Here is a 20,272-nt window from a genome sequence, read left to right as displayed (position 1 = left end):
CAATCACTTTCATTGTGTCGTAGAAAACGCTGTTCCGACGTTGTGTATTGTCTCACCTTTGACCTCAAGCAGACATACAGCCAGACTTTTAGTTCTTGGCTATGGAAGGTCGACCTGCCCTCGTGACCTCCAACCTTTGACCCCAAGCTATACAATGAATGGCCCTCTGCCCCTCACACCACCAATCCCCATCCGCTCCAGCTGTCACAGAAACTCAGCACCACACTGTCACTGTGCAAGAGAACAGCTTAATGTGTGTGTGTGTGTGTGTCGCCCCCCCATCAATGTGAGAAGAAGAAAAATCTGGTATTAAAATTGTTCCGTCCATTCTGTTTGTTTGCAGGCATGAGCCATGAGCCAAAGTCACCATCCTTAGGAATGATCTCCACGGCAACCCGTACAACGGCGACGGTCAGCCCTCTCACCCCGTCGCCTCTTAACGGCTCCATCGTAGCCAATGGAAGCCCCGCTGCGCAGTCGGCTCACTCTGGATTCGCTGCAGCCCTCCGAAAACTGGCCAAACAGGCAGAAGAACCACGAGGTAACGTTGTGATGCTAACATTAAGTCGGAGCCTCCTTCACAACTGGCTGCATGACAGATTTGTTGTTGCTTGCTGTATTTGTGTTTGACGGTGTTCATGGGCTGTTTGTGCAATTGAGTGCAATATTGCTATTTGCAGGCAAAGGATTGACTTAGTTGATGGCCCTTAAGAAAATGGGATAAAGAGGAGCCACTGTCACTCAGCCACTTAGTGTGTCCAAATATGTTTGCGTTTACAGCAGTGAGGCAGACCAATTCCTTTATTTTTGCGGGTTGAATGACATATTTTGGATTCAACATCAAAAGATTAACAGAAGATACTTAAAATAGATTAAAGTTGAGAAGACTTAATATTTAATTCCAAATCATTTGCTTGCAATAACTCCCATTTAGCCTGTGACCCCTACTTTTGCATTTTATTGTATAGTTTTCCTGGCTTTCACTGCAGCTTCTTTCAATTGTTTAGGTTTGGGAAAGTGCATACTGTCTAGGGTCAGTGTCTGGGGATTGACACGGCCGGTCTAAAACCTTTCACATGCCTACGATGAACTCATTTGTTGTTTATTACAGTATATTTTGGGTCAGTTAATTTTGGTTGGTATACTGAACATTGGAGACATCTTTATTTGCCTAAATTGGCATATAAAATATAATAGAAGTGAATTTTGATGCTGATTATCAATGACGATGAGTGAGCCCATCCTAGAAGAAGCCATGCAAATCCAAGCCATGACACTACCGCCAATGAGTTTGACAGATGAGCTTGTATGTTGGGGATCACAAGCACATACTTTTTTCCCCTCGAAGCTTTTTCCTTTTCATCCCTTTGGTGAAGGTTCATCTTTTTCTACCCAGTCTTGGGCTCATCTCTGTAGTCTTTGGCAGATTCCGGCCTGCGTTTCCAATTCTTCTTGCTAATAAGCTTTGTGTAGCATCTGTGCTTAAGCTTTTGTTCATGTTCATGACCTTTACTCTTGTTGTTGCTAAAGTAGCAGTTTTTATTACTGTCTTTCTCTAACCACTGTTATTTTTCATAGTCTACCTATTAAATGTTATTTATTACACCCGTGGTTTATTTTATCTTCAGGACATTCCAAATGGTTTATTGGGCCATGGCTGTAAGTTGTGTATCCAATTCAGATATAAATATGTGGAAATGAAGTTCTGTATTTATTTATTTTTTGCTGAGCTCACAGTGTCAGTGTCAAGACAACTCAAAAAAAGGGCCACTACACACTACGATTGTCTGCAACACATCTATCTGGTCAAAATTGGGCTACATGTGTGTAGTCTGACCGTGGCATTAGTGTAACTAGAACGGCAAACAGAGCAGACCATCAAAAAGGATGAACAATCCTGCACCTATTGGTTGCTAACTACTCTTGCACATCATAGACTGACTCATGATAGTATATAATTGTGATACTTTCGTAATGATAATAAGAACGTAATGTTTATATGATCGAATTACTGGGGTAATCCTCGACGATGCATTACAGTGCGTAGTCACTGTAGAGCGGAAACTTATAGAATCTCAGTCAACAGCTCAGAATCTCCAAGGTTGTCAGCAAGTGAAGACGTTCGACTTGGTTCTTGACTCTTTGTTCTTCATCAAATAAATAAAATTATTAAATAAAAATACATCAGAAAGAACATATAGGTGTATACAGAGATCCCCATCAAGTCAAAGTCATCAAGTGTGTAAAATGTAAATTCACATTCTTGGACTATGGATAGCCGCAGTTTCGATATCTGATGCTAGTGTAGTGAAACCATGGAAGATTGTAGTTATAGTGCAATATTAATATGTTTGTCCCAACCCTAGAACTAGAACTCACTTTGTGACATTCGTGTTTCCCATCTGGAGTTTATAGAGGCCTGTATATGTACAGTATGCTTGCGTGTGCTCATATCTACCTTTTGTAGAGCCCCAGCTAGCCCTGTTGTCTACCCTTGCTCTTAAATCAGCATCCTGGCTGTCCCCAGACACGGTGCTCCCCTGCAAATGATTTATTAAGTGCAGATAGAGAAGAGGACTCGGCTCTCATCACCTCCCTCGCGATCCTTCTCCTCTTCATCTCACTTCACGCCCTCAACCCTCTATACACGCTCTATTACTTTCTACTTTTCTGTCTCTCTCCAAAAGAAAAATCCCTTTCCAGAAGCAATTCTTTTTTTGGGGGGGTCCGTAGCTCTCCTTTTCATATTTTTTCTTCTTATCGCTGTTTTGATTTTTAATATTTTTCCCTTCCTGCTGCCAGATGAGAATATGTGAATGCCAAGTCATATAGGATTCTGTTCTTTGTCCTTGTTGTACAAAAGGTCATCAGATAATTGCTGATAAATCCCAAGTGCCGTTTTTATTAAAAGCACCAAAAGCTGGTTTTCTATTTTTGTGGCCTGCTGACTGTGCATTCTGGCTCGTTGAGGATGTGATGCGTATGTGAGTCAGCCGTCAGGGGATCAGGGGTGACTCCACTTGTGTTCCGATTCATGACCCTGGGGTGGGTAGAGGCACGTAAACCAAGGAACTCCAGCCACGTCTATGACTTCTTAGCCTGTATTTATAGTCAACACACCTCAACACCCCCATGCATGCAAATAGTTGTCTTTGCAACCTTGGAAGCAAGCTGCAGCCTGCCATCTTTTCATTTGCTGCCTTGACTCAATCTCTCACGCCGTGGTTAGACGAGTTGTGCGGCGTGCCCAACATGACTCACCGTCCTATGGCCTGGAGGAATTAGCTCGGTTTTAGTGCTGCCATCAACGCCGGCAGCCACTGAACTCATTTAAGTCTCTGAGCACCGTCGCTGTTTATACGCACACGTGCAAACCCAGACATGCAAATTTTCACTTGTCTGTGGCAAGTATAATGAATAGTTCCGTGTACTGAGCGCTATGTCGAAGAGAGGAGGTGATGGATAATGAGCTTCAGAGTGGCACAACACACACACATACACAAAGCGCTGATAACAGGCTGCCTCAAAAAGCCAGCCTGCTGATATGTGATTAATTAGGCAGATCTGGGTTTAATCCTCGCAGTTGTTTCCTCTCACTCGCTTGTAGACACATCATCAGAATTTCATCACTGGCTTCATACCAACTGTTGGACCCTGCCTGGAAATGGAGTGACTACAGACAGAGAACAAAGGTGCACACGATAGCAAAGTACATTGGCAGGACAAAAAAGATTTGAAAGTAATTAGCAGATTTGTGAAAACCTGAGGTCTTAGTCACATAGACGTGTCTGTAAGATGCGTTTGTGTGCATGTATCCGGAGGCTCTCCTTGTTTCGAGGAGCATGCTGGGACAGTGAGGCAGTGTGACCTCTCCATCTGGAAACCGCCCGGAGCCTGTACTGCCTGGCTGTGCTGCACATTTATCTTCAAGGCAAAAGCCTCCAGGCTGTGACTGGCACTGACACACTCACAAACAAGCCCATTTGACACCACACCACCACCCACCCTCCTCCATATAACATAACCGGATTTCTTGCGTGACCCTCATCAGTTGCTGCGAGGGGTAATGAACAGTTTGTACTAGGGCTGTCAGTCGTTTCAAGTTTGTTCATCGTGATTAATTGCATGATTTTTCCATAGTCACTATTCGCAATTAATCACAAATTTATGTGTTCTAAATGTTAAATTAAATAAATATTTTCATGTTTTTAATGCTCATTAAATAACATAAAAGTGGACAACTGGGTTTACCTAATACAAATATGATTGTATGTTTTAGTTCATTGATAAAGTAATTTTAAGTTATTTGAAGTAAAAAAGATATTATATACAAGTTCAAATGAGTGTAAAAACATTGAGTCATTGATTTCTATTGAGATCATTTTTCTGCCACTTGGTGGGATTAGCGTTTCATGTTGGGTATTGCTGACACGGGCAGTTTGTTTCAAATTAAGAGCAAAATTAATTATAACATGAAGTAACTCGTTGACTCCTGCCCATTTTATTCATTGTAAATTACAACTAGACCCGTCATGACAAATATTTATCTTTCCATTATATTTATTATTATTAAATTGTCTAATATTCACTCCTTTGTACAGTGATGTATGCCTTTATTTTGTTGGTTTTATATGGATGTGCATTATCATTAGTGACGCACCTTTCCTACAAACGAACCAAGAATACCACCAATAATGTTACTATCTTGTGGAATTGCTGAATACAATACGTCTCGCGTCTAAAGAGCAAATGACTTCGAGTCAAAGGGTTCCGGGAGTGCACATGCTTTGAGAGCTGTTGCTACATTGCTCGGTGCTAACTGCTAACCGGCAACCTACCAAGTGCGTTCCCCTCTAGAAAGCAGCGTTGAGGTGGTGGTGGTGTTGGTGACCTCGAGTTTGTACAGTCAGCAGAAGACACAGAATTTCCCTTTTACCGCTGCATTTTCATTCGCCATCTTTTCCCTCCTTGGCACAGCATACATCATCGTCCCCGACCGGACCCGTATTTTTGCTTGTTTTTGTTGTTGTTGTTTTTGTGGGGTGGCTTTTATTAGATGAGGTCATTGGATGAAGGGACAAAATACAGCCGATGACAACAGCTCGGTCTGTTGTTTGCCGTAAATATGAGCGCGCATGTGTGGCTCCGCTTGAGCGGTCAAGTGCAGAGGCAGCCTGGGATTGGAGACTTGTAATAGAGGACATCATGCAGAAAGGAGTTTCACATAAATCAAGCAGCCTCGCTCTCCAGGCTCACATTCTCATCACTTCTTATGGCCTCTCTGTCTCAGTTCCTCTCTTTTTAAAATGTATTTTTTATATTGATCATATAGATCGGGTTGTTTTTCCAAATAGATAAAACAAAATAAAGTACTAGGGTTGCACCGATCGATCCGCCGGCCGATCGATCCGCCCCGATTTCCTTAGTTTTGGGGGACCGGTGATCGGCCGATCCCTTAAATATAAACCGATCTTTTCCACCGTCTTATCTCCCGCCTCAGAGGTCTGAAAAAGTCAGCCGCTGTCCTCTTCTGCTGAGATGACTAAAAGGCTTTTCATTTTTATTTCAGAGAACTACTTACTTTGCAGTTAAAACAGCCTGTTTGTATTATTTCACAGATATTGTTCAATGTTTTTCAATTAAATAAGATTGGTACTCTGAAGGATTTATTCTGCTTGTTATGAAAAAAATCTAAATCGGCAAAAATCGGGATTGGCAGGTCAGACTTTTTAAAAGATCGGAAATCGGTGATCGACCAGAAAATTGTGATTGGTGCATCCCTATAAAGTACCTATAGGTTGCTGGAGTTGTGCCATAGCCCAGGTCTGTGTGTATGTGCTCAACTTTGCGTAGCTGATTTGTTGTTCTTGTTTAGACGCAAAACTAGTTGACTAGTCAGAAATAAACAGCACCTCTACTGGTTGCAGCGAAGCAGTGCACTCCATTTTCCCTGTAATCACTTTAAGACATGATTGCTTAACGATCAATTATTATGCACATCTTTATCCGTCCCTCATCTTTAGGTTTATTTTTGTTGCAGGTTTTAGCGTCACATTTCAGAATGGCACTGATAAATCACGGCCAGTCTGGATTCTTGCACATTAAGGTTGGAGCCATCAGCGCAGTGAAGGAAGCTATAAGTATTATACTGTAGTTTGGCCTTAACTTGTTACAGGTCGCCACGTTTGCTGTTAGGGCTAGCAGGATTTTTATATTTAAGAATAATTGATAGTGATGTGGTGGTCTTTATTCTTTAAATGGAAAGTGAGGTAAGGTGTTAAGAAAGGTTATTGGATATCTTGTCATCGTGAAAGGAATTGCGGCAAGGTTTTATATTTTTGTTGTTATATAGCTCTCATTTTCCCACTCACCTGTTTTTCTTCTTTTCCTGTTCACTTAATTATTTAGCTTGCTCTTCCTCCTCTCCAATCTTTTCTGCTTTCAACACGAAAAGGAGGAGGAAACAGAGATGAGAAGAGGGCTTTGGGGGAGAGGGGCGGATGAAATAAATGGAGTGGAGGTCTGTTGCTTAGCAGTACAGTATCACTGTGATCACCTCTCCCCTCCTCTCATCTCTCTTCTCTCCTTCCAGCTTCATTTGTTCCCCCATCCTTGTAAAGCATTGCGAGTGTGTATGTGTGTGTGGTCAGTGACACAAGAGCTGTATTAAGTGTACCTCCGTTCCCCAGGCTGAGTGGGCAGCTATTGATTGGCCAAGTCTTGCAGGGGAAAGTAATGGCTCTCTGAGGTGAGAGGGGAGAATTAAGCTACTAATTGCCTTTGTGCGGACAAGATATGCTCCCCAACATCCCCGCCACCACCACCAATACTCACACTGTTTTCCTTTCTGCTCCACCTCTTGTCTCAGCTCACACCTCTTTTGCACTCTCACTTTATTTTTTTAACCCGCAGTCACCACCTATCTCATTTTTCATTTTCATGTCTCACCTCACAGTGCTTCTTGCCAACTACACACCCCAACCCCGCCGCTCTTTCTACTATAGATTTTCAGTTTTCAGGATCGTAGTCTTGCTGCCATTATCGATTCCTTCCATTATTCTGCGGTATTGGTCAGAATGAGATGTTTAAAATCTGTCAATGCCCTGACCGCACCCACAATGAGAGGATGTTGTCTGTTCAGTTACCACGGTAACTGTTGCTAGGAAGAAATGGTGATATGGAAGAGACCTGTGGTTTTTGTTCTGGTGGGGAGGAAGTAGACCTGAAACTGGCCTGCGGTTTCAACTGCTTTCTTTTGTGCGGCTGCTTGCGAGGTTGTAGACGCTCCAACCTACCTACTTGAGGATGCTCTTTTGTCTCCTGTTCTTCTTGCTCGCACGTTGAAGTGTGTGTCCCGTTTAGGTGGCTGTGACCCAGTTTGACTTCATAATGCTGCGTTTTTGATGAGCCAAGGAGACCCGCTGGACGAGATTATGGAAGAAAGGATCAGGATATCAGGCGCCTTTTGTGAGGAATCATAGCTATCGGCATACAGGCAGATACAGTAAATATGTGTGGTATTGGTACTGAAACTGCAGTGATGTGTCAATGTGAGCATATCATATACTACAAAGAGAGAAAGTGAGAAGTGAGCAAAGCGAGGCACGTGACCAGACTGTGACCCTCTGCTACAGGCTGTCCCTGGAGGGTTTTGTTAATGTGACACAAGCCTCAGCGCGGCAGAGAAGCTCACTGGGCCTTTTTTTTGCCACCTGCTGTGCGCGCATGCAGCGGAATTGCAAATCTAGCGGTATGTGCAACTGTGTACATTCAGTTTGACTGTTTCACTCTCGAGCAACCTTTTACGTGGTGTGTTGAGACTTTGACTACATTTACATGCAGGCAATAACCCTTTTAAAACCCGAATATTGGCAATATTCAGGTTTTGAAAGGCCATGCAAACACGCGCAATAACCTGAATATGCCCTTATTCGGGTTTGTAAAAACAATCTTTCACCCCCTTACATCGGGTTATTCCAAACGGCATGTATACAGGGGTAAACTCTGTCAACTTGCGCATGTAAAACGTGCTATTCCGATTGTTCCAGAAACCGGAATTCTGACCATAACCCGATTATTGCCTGCATGTATACGTAGTCTCTGACTCTCTCACAGGGCTGCTCATCCTAATCACTGTCACGTTATAATAGTGGCCCAGGGCCATACATCTGGCCTTTTAAGTGTGTTATCTGTGGCTATTGTATTTCTACAATCCCATTTTCGTCTTTAGTGAGGAATGAGCATTTGAACAAATTGTCTAGATCTATAAATCTGGAAAATCAATGACGACAGAGGGAATTTTATGTTATAAAAGACAATTCTGAAAAAGTCTTGTTTTTTTCCACAGTGGTATCTTGATCTACATCTTTCCTCCAAGAAATTACAATTCCTTGAAAATTTAAAACATTAGATGTTAATGCTGGAATAACAACAAAGCAAACTAAACCCGTTCATAGAACCACTACATAGACCGTGTACTTCCTATTATGATTTATTTTTATTTTTTTACACAGCTTCAATCAACAAATGAGTTGGGCCTGAATTAATTGTACCCTCTCTGCAGTTTGGATAATCCATGATTAATGGCTTTTCTTAACTACACAACCTACGCATGTTGCTAAGAACTGTAGATGAATCAAACTGTACATGAGCTCTGAATATGGAGTCTTTAACAATCCTAATTGTGGTTGCATTCATTTATCGTGCCCTTTTGTACTATCTATATTGACTGCAAGATTGCATTATTGTTATATATTAAATAGGCTTTTGGATTTTGGGACAGATCAGTGATCAGCAACTTGGTCAAAACTAATAACCGATCAACGGTTCGATCAGAAGATGGAGCAATATATCTATTTAAATAACTTTTATATTTACTCTACAGTCAACCGACACCAATTGGATAGGGACTGGCCAGACTTATGAATATCAAAAATAATTGTCACCATTTGAAATGCATGAAAAAAATTCTAATTAAAACTTATTCTTTAAAAAAAATGGTGATAAACATTCAATATAATGTAATGTTTGCAACATCTCCTTTTTTTACATTAATGGAAAAAACATCGCGAGTTAATCAGGTGGCTGGGGGTTTTGCTAAAACTTTGGCTAATGCTAAATGCTATTGCTATCTTGGTTCAACAGGCTGCTGTAAAGGTACTTACTTAGCACCTATGCCAACTTCCTCGCGCCACATTCTGTTCCTGCTACCTGCTCCTTTTTGGCTCGTATTGGAAGCTGGCTGTGTGTGTGTACAAGTCCCAGTGCCCACAGACCACAATGATTATTTTGTCTTACATTGTTTGTTGACTTTTTACCCGCACAGGACGCCGCGTGTATCTGTCATGTGTATGACGCAGTAAGCACATTCTCAAGTCATTTGACTCCGGCACAGATCCATACCTATCTACGCAAACTGTGTTGACATGATATCCAATTGTGTCGCAGGAATAGCTCAAGTCACGTTGGGTATGATGACCGCAGTATATCTCATATCCTCGTTTAGCGCGTCTTCTGTATTTCCCTGTTAGTTCAAACAACAAGCCTGCATGCTGGTTGCATCAGTGATTGGCTTCATGCGCATGGCCGGAAGTTCCATGAAACTTGCACCATGTCATGACAGCAATTTTGACGTGATTATGGTGACTTTGATTGTTTGTGTTCTTAAAGAGATGTTAAAATTAAATAAATACCACACATGCTGTAGCTAGTTCTTCTTCTTCTTCTTTTTTTACATAAATAAAAGGGTTTTCTGAATTGTTATCATGACAATTATAAATGCTGTTACTTTGTGATTGGATGGGCAAGGGCACGGAGGTGGAACTTCGGCTCTCAGCACAAAGTTTTTGTATTCACACGACACGCGGCAACACTAAAATAGATTAGCTTTCTGGCTTGCGTAATACACAATGGCAACACGTGAACAAGGTTGTGTTTGCTGTAATGTCTTATTTCACCGAGACGATCAGTAACATCAGTGATCGATTGGGCAAATTAAGACATTACATCCCGATCCAGCTGCTCAGATCGGGGGAAAGTCAAATATTAAATTACTAATCAGAGTAAAGCAGGATGTTATCGTCCTTAATTTCTCTTCCCTGTCATTCCCCAGCTGCCTCCTCCATCAGCAGTGAATCCTCCCCAGTGTCGTCGCCAGCCACCAACCACAGCTCTCCAGTCAGTACGCCCAAGAGGGGTCCTCTCGGTCCAGGGCCTGTCCTGGTACCCCCAGCAGGCCACAGCGTGCCAAACACTCCACCCGTCGTCACCATTGCTCCAACCAAAACTAGCAACGGCCTCTGGAGGAGCGAGGGACGCCAGGTAAAAAAAAAAGAAGAAAAGAGAAAAAAAGAACCTTTTGCGAAAGCTGTTCTATTTTTAGGCCTTCTATTTCCTTGTGTGCAGTCTAAGCTGCGATGAAGTGTTTATTCTTCAGCTTTCCAGTTAGCACAAGCGTGCACGCAGACAGGCTCATGAGGGATTAATGGATTTTTTTTTCTGCTGACCTGTTAATCAAGACTATGGTGGCACATACTTGACATTTGTACATTCGACATAGCTAATGGGGCAAAGAGTATCTGGCGGAGTTATCATGCCACCACTGCCCACCGTTCCCACCCACTTTGGCTCTATGATGTAAAACAATGCCAGCTGCCCCCGGGGCATCAAGGTGACAGCCTCCCTACTTAACCTTCTTGCCCATAGAACAGCTCCTGTGAAGGCCCCAGCCCTTTGGCTCCTCATCCTTCTCCGGCTACACTTTTAGTCCCACCTTCCTCGCCCACGCAGTCAAGTGCATCCTCCACCTCATGAGTCCTGACACACCGTTGCTGTTATAGAGTGGGGCATTAGAAAGAGGCAGGGAGGGAGAGCTGCTTGCTTTGATAAGGAGTGGATTATGGATTATGGCCTTGCTTTAAGCCTTCTTATCTCAGCTCAGGGCTAATGGTGGAGGCCAAGCACACGGCTATGGACAGCACTTGCCTGGCACCTCGCACAAACTGGCCAGGACTCTTTGTTTGATAGATCTGAAGGGATAGAGAGAGAGGAAGGGTAGAGGGCATGGCAAACAGCCAGTGAGGAGGTCACGCATCTTGAAATATGCAAGGTCATTCAGGCCAATGACCTTCACTCATTTTAGCGATGCAGGGTTCAACGGTCATTAAGAGATTGGAAGGAAGGGCTTGTGTATTGCCATTCAAGTGTGTCACCATTTCAGCCAGCTAAATGGAAAACACCCTTACCTCATGGAAATAACGCTGTTAGTTAGCTTGCGTGTTTATGTGCCTGTGTATGAAAAAGGTCACGCTAGAATTGAAAAGGTCATGTCACCAGGTTTGTGTGTTCTCCAGCAGCTTTGTGGAGCAGAAGAATGAAGATGCCGAGGCTATTGATGTTGACAGAGAAGCTGTGGCATGCAAAAGATAGAGTTATAGCACTATGTGGCTGTGACGCCACTTGAGAGAGCACAAAGAGCCACAAGGCCATGGAGGTCACTCAATTCAAAGAAAATGGTTAGCATGGAGGCTATGGTGTTATCTGTAAACCCCTTTGCAGTTGTAATGAAAGCATGTTTGTTGCTGTGTTATGAGCCCTGCTTTCTATTTAGCGTCTCTTAGATGAGGCAGTCTTTCATGGGGGGGGAGTAATGGCCAAAGCAGTGATAGGAGGGTTTGGTGCGTTGGCATTTTGCTTTAATGACTGCAGGATCCTACTCCCGCTGCGGCCAGTAATTGCTTTTTAATTGGCAATTTAGAGTCAGGGCACCATCTGAGAGGCGTAAATGAGCACTCTACAACGTGTAGGGTTTCGCAGCCACTGAAGGTTATGGGCCTGGCTGGCTCCGAAGAAGATGGCTGTAAATGGATGGTGTCTTCAAGACTGCACACTTTCACGGGTGCGTGGATGCGTGACAAGCTGCTTTTAAAGAGAAGTCAGTGGTCAAAGTGTCTGCTTAGGTGTACTCGTGCCCGGGTGAATGAAGGTCTCTTTCTAATGGGGAATCTAACTTGTCTCTCGGGTACCAGCTGCTCATACCTTTGTTTATACACAATGCTGCTTACGCAAACAAAAAATATTTTCATAAAGCTGGTTAGCCCTGCTTTGCATTTATAATTTTGTATTTCTGCTTTTGTTGTTCGGATGAAACATGACAAGGATGTGCAGTGACAGTGGTAAGGCAATCGCAGAATAGCTGCAGCAATGCCGTCAGTGCTTTGTTGCATCCTCTTATGATGGGATTTCTGTGAAATTGAGTGGAAAGGAACAGTTGATTCTGGTGGTAATCATCATCTGGGCATTGCACCAACCAACAGTTACTGAGTCACCGCCGTCGTTATGAAAACCCTGTCACACACCAGACTTGGTGTGCAATGTAGAATATTGGTTGACACTGTTTTCATTTAAATTAACCAAAGGTCTAAATTCATCATAAAATTATAAGGTTAAACAGTGTTGCAACTTGAAATGTGTTTTATAGAACAAAAATGTCTCTGCTGACAAATGTATGTACTGTTCAATATTGCAGTCAAGCTATGTGGCACGCAGAATCCCCTCAAATGAATATGTACTTCCTGCTTTAAGCATTAAAGGGGAAGTCAATCCAACAATTTTCTTTACAATATGTGGTGCGTGCCCCACTCGTCTAAACACTGCATTTTTGTTTAATATTGTGTTTGTTGAAATAGGAGTTAAGCAGCAAAATACACCTGTGTTTATCCATGTCAGTGAGCGGCCATTTTGTCACTCGCTGTCGACTGAAAATGACATCACAGTTACTCGGGGCTCAGGTAATGACCGATCACGGCTCAGCTTCAGAAAACTGGTGAGCCGTGATTGGTTGTTACCTGCACCCTGAGTAACTGTGATGTCATCTTTAATTGACAGGAAGCGATAACATGGCCGTCAGTGCACATCAGTGTCCGCTTGGGTCACCGGTTACGGGAACACAATGCAGAGGGTAATTCCTCACTAAATGGGATTTGTTTTATCAGTGACAGTTAGGCCAGAGCTGTTGCAAGGTTTCCCTCTAATCCTGCTCGGACCAGAGGTTAATTTAGTGGGGGCAAGAACTATCTTCTCCTCTCCCGCCTTCATTACATCCCCCCCTGCCATGTTCAAGTCTCATTTTGTGGCAGTGAGCTGTTCCTCCTCTACTCACTATCCCCCCCCGTTTCCTTGTACGTCTTACAAAGGTTGCAAGATTCTCTGTTCAGCGATTGCATTTGTTGCCAATGAGAAAGCAAAGCTTTCAGAAAACGCACTCCCACTCCCACAGCGGGGTGTCTTTGTAACTCTGAAATGGTGCGAATGTGTGTGTGTGTGTGCATGTGGGTGCCTGTCTGTTTGTGTGTGTAATGTGTGTGCTTGCATGTGTGTGTTGTGGAATTGGATAAGTGAGTCCAAGCATGAGAGATGTAGGATTGACAAGAAACAGAAGCAGCGGGATATTTCTCTTTGGGTGTTGCCTTCCCTGTAGATGTTTTTGGGTGAAGGCTGTACACACACTATCCAGGAAGTTGTTGCTCATGTGTTGGTGCTGTACATTACCACATTCTTTCTTCAGCATATATCCTCAGAGAAACAGTGAAGGTTTTTTTTTTTTTGTAAGAAAATGCTGCATATGATTGAGGTCTAAGGAGAGACTGTGAGAAAGAATTCAGAATCATAAGCAGTCCTCTTTCTCCCGCACAGGATGGGCTCCATCAACACTGACAAGCGTGTCGGTCACATGTCTGCTCAAACAATGAATAAGACTCTCGTTGCATCTCTCCCCCCCCCCCCCCAGGCTGATTCTGGGCCTCGTGGGGCCAGCAGGGAACGGCTGGGTGCGGAGGGGACCCTCCCCCAGGAAAAGGGCCCCTCGGTCCCTGCCCACCTCCTGGGAAACCCTTATGCCTTTGGTCTCCCCCCTGGCGCTGTGATGCAGGATTCACGTTTCCAGCCACTCAAGTGTGTACCTCCCTGAATATGTTTGAAACTTTGGAATAAGATGTTCAAGCAACATGTTATTTGTGTTAATACAATGACTTTAAACTGTTACTCTCCTCTTCATTATATGATCAGCCTTCCCAGACAGTTGCCTAATGCCGTGCCGCCCGGTCCTGTACCAGAAGAGTACCTCCGTGGTTTTCGGCCCTATGCCACAACTGAGGATGCCCTCCGCATGCCCTCATTGCCATTGGGCCTGGACCCCGCCACTGCTGCCGCCGCCGCTGCATTCTACCATCCCAGCTACCTGCCCCACCCCTCCTTCACCCCGTACAGGTGAGTCTCTTTGTACAAATGTTTTGGTGGCTTGATAATTTTCTGCCCTTAGAGTAAAATATTTTGACTGAAGAGGACTATTGGCAAGTAAACCTTGAGAGAGCTCTGCTGTTTTTCTAACTTGTTCAGCTCTAAATTCAGCCAAGACATGTGAAGTTGAGTTCAGTTCTTTCCGTGACCATGCGGAATAATGAAAACACTCTCGATCTCAAATGATCTTTCTCATTAAAATTAATGCCTGCTAGTATTATTAGTCAGATCACTTGTAAGTCAAGGTACCACTGTACTAGTATTATAATTAGCGGTCAACAACGTTTCTGAATTACACATAAATATACAAAAAAAAGAACAATCTACTCACCAGCCACTTCATCAGGTTTCTGTTGAGCTGTATTTAATAAAAACTTGGCAATTTTATAAACACTATCAGATCTTAATTGTTGTGGTTGTAGTTTGCATTCATGTACAGCTCCACTGCATAATACTGAGAGGTGCATCTAATATCTTGTTACTAACTAAAGTAGGAAAGCATTGTAGTACAGAAAAATAAACAATACCAAATTTGTATATTCCTTTCATGAATCTGCATTTCTTCCAAGTTCTAGCGTAGTGTAGATCTTTCCAAGAGCAGTTGTGGTCACTCGTAAAATACCAGCAGCAGAATTTCTTTTCCCAAATGGGACCATTTTGACGCTACATTATGTATGACTGTGGTAGCAGCGTGTGTATGTTGAAGGGCCCACCTTGCTTCAGGCCTTCACATAAACTGCCCCCTCCTTCCTCCTGTCAGCCTTGCAACATCAGAGAAGTGCAGCAGCCATCACATGCTGTACTGTAATGGGTTTAATGAGGGGATGAGCTGTGGATGTCACCGAGATGCGCAAGCAACACACAGTTGTAACATAACACAGACTCTGACAGCTGCTGTGCAGTGATTGAGGCTAGCTGACAGACACTGCTGCTTTCTTGAGAGATGGTTGCAAGACACTCTGCCTCTTCTTTGAGGAGACAGAGGCACAAAGGTTAATGATAGTGAGTGGTGTGCTGTTCCAAGGCGACACTGACGCTATTTTTTTGTCATGCAATGCTCATCTCCCAGGATGGATGACCCATACTGCCTCTCCGCTTTGAGGTCACCTTTCTATCCACTACCAGCAGGGGGAGCTTTACCCCCCATCCATCCATCTGCAGTCCATATGCACTTATCAGGGGTCCGCTACCCTGGAGACTTCACACACCCTTCACTTTCAGCACTGCAATCTGAGAGGTATATTAAATGTGATTCCATTCAAGAATGTGTTTTTTTTCCATACCCAAACCATCCTGTTCCCTCGCATCTGCTTACATGCCTACCTTTCTCTCAAGGCTTCAGCTGGAAGATGAGCTGCGGCAGCGCGAGAGGGAGCGGGAACGCGAGCGCGAAAAGGAGCGGGAGCGGGAAGCCGAGAGAGAGAAAGAACGGGAGCGCGAAAGGGAGCGGGAGCTGGAGCGAGAACGAGAACGGGAGCGAGAAAGAGACCGAGAGCGGGAACGGGAAAGAGAGAGAGAAAGAGAGAGGGAGAAGGAGAGGGAAAGAGAAAAAGAACTGGAAAGGCAAAAGGAGAGAGCGCTGAGAGAGAAAGAGTTGCAAGCCTCCAAGGCTATGGAGAGCCACTACCTGGCTGAACTTCATGCCATGAGAGGGCAGGAGGACCGAACCAAGCCAGAAAGACTCACCCCGAATCGGGCTGGTATGTGTCGCCCCTTCATTTTGTTTTGCAACACCCTTCCACGTAGGCACTGATCGTTTTGCTCCTTCACAGACAAAACCAAAGAGCCCCCCCTTCCCGCTCCGAAACCAGTCCCGCCAGGACTCCACTCTGCAATGGTACAATCGCATCATACAGTCCCTGGTCTCATCTCAGGCCACAGTCTCTTCATGGGGCCCAGTGCTGTGGGGGCAGGTCTCCCAACCTCCATAATCGCTCCCAGGAACAATGAAGAAGAGAGGTGGTTGGCAAGGCAACGCAAACTGCGGCAAGAGAAAGCGGATCGTCAGTACCAGGTGTCGGAATTCCGCCAGCAGGTTCTGGATCAGCACCTGGACTTAGGACGGAACCCTGATTTACCAGAACACAGAACAGACTTGCACAGGTGAGGATGAAACACAGGTCCTGTCCATCTACTGTAAATGCTAACTTTTACATGACCTTGCACAATTCATGCAGAAACTGTTTGCATATGTGTTTATCAGTCTACTAATGCAAAGTTATGAGATGGGCATGATGATTTGAATTTGACCGGATGTTTTTGTCAACTATTTGTCTTGAAGCAATGAAGTAACTGATTTCACTACTTGGCAGCAACAAGCAGAGGTCACAATTTGTCTGCTGCTTAAGCAGGTTGCTGAACACATTTTTAAGAAAGGGGGAATGTTTTAGTGTGTCTTTTTAAATTAAACCGTGAATACAGATTGGTGTAAAGTAAATGAGTTGAAATGCAGGTTCTTAATCAGTGAAGTCTTAGCTTGACGTTCCAATTAATCGTTCCCTCATTGTCTCCAACTTAGTCAGCGAAAGAAAAACTCTAGAAGCTTCTCTTGGTTTTGTTTATAGTGTAATTAATCAAATGTAAGCAACAATACAAAAAGTTAAAAATGAAGCAAAAATAACAGAGAAATCCTTTAATTTATATGCTCCCCAAAACGTATAAAAATGTTCTATTTTAAATATTGCCATGGTCCCAAAAACTTTTTATGCTAGAACCCACAGAAGGCTTTGATGCAGACTCTGACCTGAAGAAGTTGTTTAAAGCAACGGCAGTTATTACAAAAAAAAAACTGTTAGCAGGTAGCAGCAGAGTATAAGAGATCAACCAGGGCCATGGTGCAGCAAGGTCTCCCCCCCCACCCCCCAGTGTTTTATACAGGTCTGTAAATAATTATGAAACTTAGCTATATTGTACTGCTAATTGCTGCAAAAAAGAAACAATACAATACAAATATACATGTTTTTTCCTGATGAAAGAAGAGACTGTAATTGTTTTTTCAATAGCAATAGAACACAATATTCTGTGGGCCTTGCAAAATCAGTCAAAATCCAGTAAAACAGCCGGAAGTGAAGGGGGTTGCTTCAGTGAAAATGGCTGGGAGTGAATGAGTTAATATAATCTAGCTACACAGTTTCACCTGTCACATTATCCACACCATAAACTTTTTAAATCTGTAAATAATGTAAATAGCCTCTTATTATAAGAAGGAAAATACTGTAAATTACATTTTATCCAAATATTAAATAAAACTTGTATTTTAGGCTTTTACATGAGGGTCAAAACATCCTTTAGCTTCTGAACCAATTTTCAATAATCCAAAAAATAGGATGCATCAATAATTAAATGTAATTTTCCTGAACATTAAATCACTAATTCATCAAATCGTTTTCTCTAGCTGTTACACACATCATGGGACAGTGGCGCCAGTGTTTTGAAGCCTCCAAGGCTGGTGAGCTTTAGAGGTTTGTTTTCAGACAGAACTGGAAAAAGATCAACCCTGTCAGAAGAATCACATTGGCTCTATTTCTGTCCACACCAGCTTCTGTGTCCGACATGGAGGCAAGACTGACAGCTATGTTTAGGCGATGATGCAGAGTGCAAAGTGGGGTCCTGATAACTGCTGTTTCATGAGTTCTGGTTGGGAGGGTTTCAGACAGGCAGCGGGTGGGGACGGCTAAGCCACACAAAGGCAGAATCTTGACTAATCCTGTCAACCTTGCACAGCATAAGCCTCCTACTTCCTCTCCTTTGTTCCATGCCTGCGTTGTTTGCGTGTGCGTCGGACTAAGAAGTTGGGTTGTGGGTAATACTGCACTAGTGGGACAGCAGGGTCACTAATCACTGAAAGACATTATAGCTTGAAGATTGTAGATAACGCACATTTAGTCTCACTCACTAAAATGGCCTTTTTGTAATTTTATGCCTAAAATACAGCAAATATTGCTGGGAGCATATTGCTGACATTTATTTTAAAATAACAATCCGCCCCATGAATATGTGAGGCCGCAGTACATAATCCTTCCTTACTCTTCCATTTAGTGCAAATTCTTTCCTACTAAAAGATAAGAAATGGAAGCCCAGTTGTCATCCTGTAATCCTTTCCTGTCATTTCTTTTTCTGCTTTCCCCAAGAATATCTACTTGACTTTTATATATGTATGCGCTTTAGATCAGAAATGACCATTTATATCTGGAGGACAAAAGTGCGCCTTGGCCATATCCGCTCTGTGGTCTGGGCTACTGTGTCTGTGTTTGATAACAATTATTTATTACGCACGCACACACAGTGCAAGGCGTTGAGTGATGTGTGTTGAACGCACATCATTCATACTAACTTTAGAAGGATTTTTTGTCCTCTCATCAATGCCTAAGCATGTTGCGTTATGTGTTCACAGACCAAACAACCACGAACCAGGAAGCCGAGACCTCCATTCCCATTTAGGTGCCCCTCCGCCACTCATCTCCCCCAAGCCCTCCCAGCCCCCACGCGAACATCACCCACCACCTCCCACAACCCTGTGGAACCCAGCATCCCTAATAGAGACACCCTCAGAGTCCCGACGCACCCACGATCCCTCGGGGATGGGACACTACGAGTTCAGTCGTCTACCGCCCGGCCCCTCCAAGTATGAGGATGGGGCCAGGAGGAGAGACAATGGAGCAATGGAGAAGTATCTGCAACAGAGAGGACCTCCTGGCCTGCCCGAGCCCAGCACATTCCTTGCCGATCTGGAGAAATCCACCCACTCTTTCTTCAACCAGCAGCGGGCGTCCATGTCCCTGACCAGCCAGTATGAAATGGAAGGAGCTCTCAAAAGCAGCGCTGGACTGAAGAGCCTCCAAGGCCACAGTCGTCACGGACAAGCAGTTGCTTTAGTGTCTGGGTCAGGTGTAGGACAGGTAACCTCACTGGAAACGGCGCCGGACACGATGCTGATCTATGACGAGCTTCTTCAGCAGCACAGACGGCCGGTCAGTAAACTGGACTTGGAGGAGAAGAGGAAGAGGGAAGCCAAGGAGAAAGGTACTCTCATCGCATTTGTGATGACAAACTCTTGCATATATATATATATATATATATATATATATATATATATATATATATATATATATATCAAAATATTCGATACTATATTTTCAGACCGATACCAGTATGAGTACTTAAAAGTGTATTCAAGGATCTTCTCGAAAAGTAGAAGCCAAACGTCCTGTTGTCACTTTTTAAAAAGTGTGCAAGCGGTAGATCATCCTACCAGGTCTCCTGCTCGTCCGGGGGAAACGCCAATCAAATGTAGGGAACGTGCAGGCTCATTATCATCATCCTCTTTATCAGTCTGTGCAGCCGGTCTCACTTCATAGACTGATGTCCTTTTGCGGCTCTTATGCGGTGAGATTGGTGGCGCTACAACGATGAATGGCTGAATCCGAAGCTCAGCGGCTACATGCTACAAACACTCGAAGTGCGCATGTGCAGCTAGGAACGAGCACGCACGACATCGTTATGGCAGATTGATCAACGGGATTGAGAACCAATCGTTAAGATGACCCGCCCGGAAGATGCCCTCGACAAAAGATCCTTGAATGCACCTTTAACTCTTCAGTAGACACTGATATTGATATCTACCTTTTGATCAAATTAAAGTTTAAAAAAATAACGAAAAAAACAAACAATAACATAATTTTAAAGAAATTTTCCTAAAATTGAATTCATGGTAATTTTCTATTGTCTAATTTGTCATTTCTAGTCCTTGATCCTAAAAAACAGGCGTTGCAAGTGTCGATATCTTGAAATCAGCCTGATACCGATACCTGGTATCGCTACTTGCCCATCCCTAGTGGACATCTAACACCAATTCACCTAACAAAACTGGAGGGTGGCTACTCTCAACAGTACTATATTTTCCAATAAAAAGAAGAAAATGCTTTTGCAATAATGTATTGTACTAAACGGCAGTGTAAATTGCTGCTCGAGTCTTGAA

The 20,272-nt window shown here is 43.5% G+C and overlaps 1 protein-coding gene across 1 annotated transcript in view; it reads left to right on the top strand.

Annotated features, from left to right (window-relative positions):
• The window catches only part of gse1b (Gse1 coiled-coil protein b), a 185,992-nt gene that overhangs the window by 157,692 nt on the left and 8,028 nt on the right, over positions 1 to 20,272 (top strand). Inside the window, 8 exon segments of the mRNA XM_077563464.1 lie at positions 344 to 541; positions 10,112 to 10,320; positions 13,787 to 13,950; positions 14,065 to 14,265; positions 15,365 to 15,532; positions 15,631 to 15,995; positions 16,068 to 16,398; positions 18,689 to 19,317. Of these exon segments, the coding sequence (XP_077419590.1) occupies positions 344 to 541; positions 10,112 to 10,320; positions 13,787 to 13,950; positions 14,065 to 14,265; positions 15,365 to 15,532; positions 15,631 to 15,995; positions 16,068 to 16,398; positions 18,689 to 19,317 (2,265 nt within the window).

The sequence above is a fragment of the Vanacampus margaritifer genome, chromosome 4, assembly GCF_051991255.1.
Source record: "Vanacampus margaritifer isolate UIUO_Vmar chromosome 4, RoL_Vmar_1.0, whole genome shotgun sequence".
Taxonomy (NCBI): domain Eukaryota; kingdom Metazoa; phylum Chordata; class Actinopteri; order Syngnathiformes; family Syngnathidae; genus Vanacampus; species Vanacampus margaritifer.
Note: the sequence above shows the minus strand (reverse complement) of the source record. Positions and strands in the feature narration are given on the sequence as shown.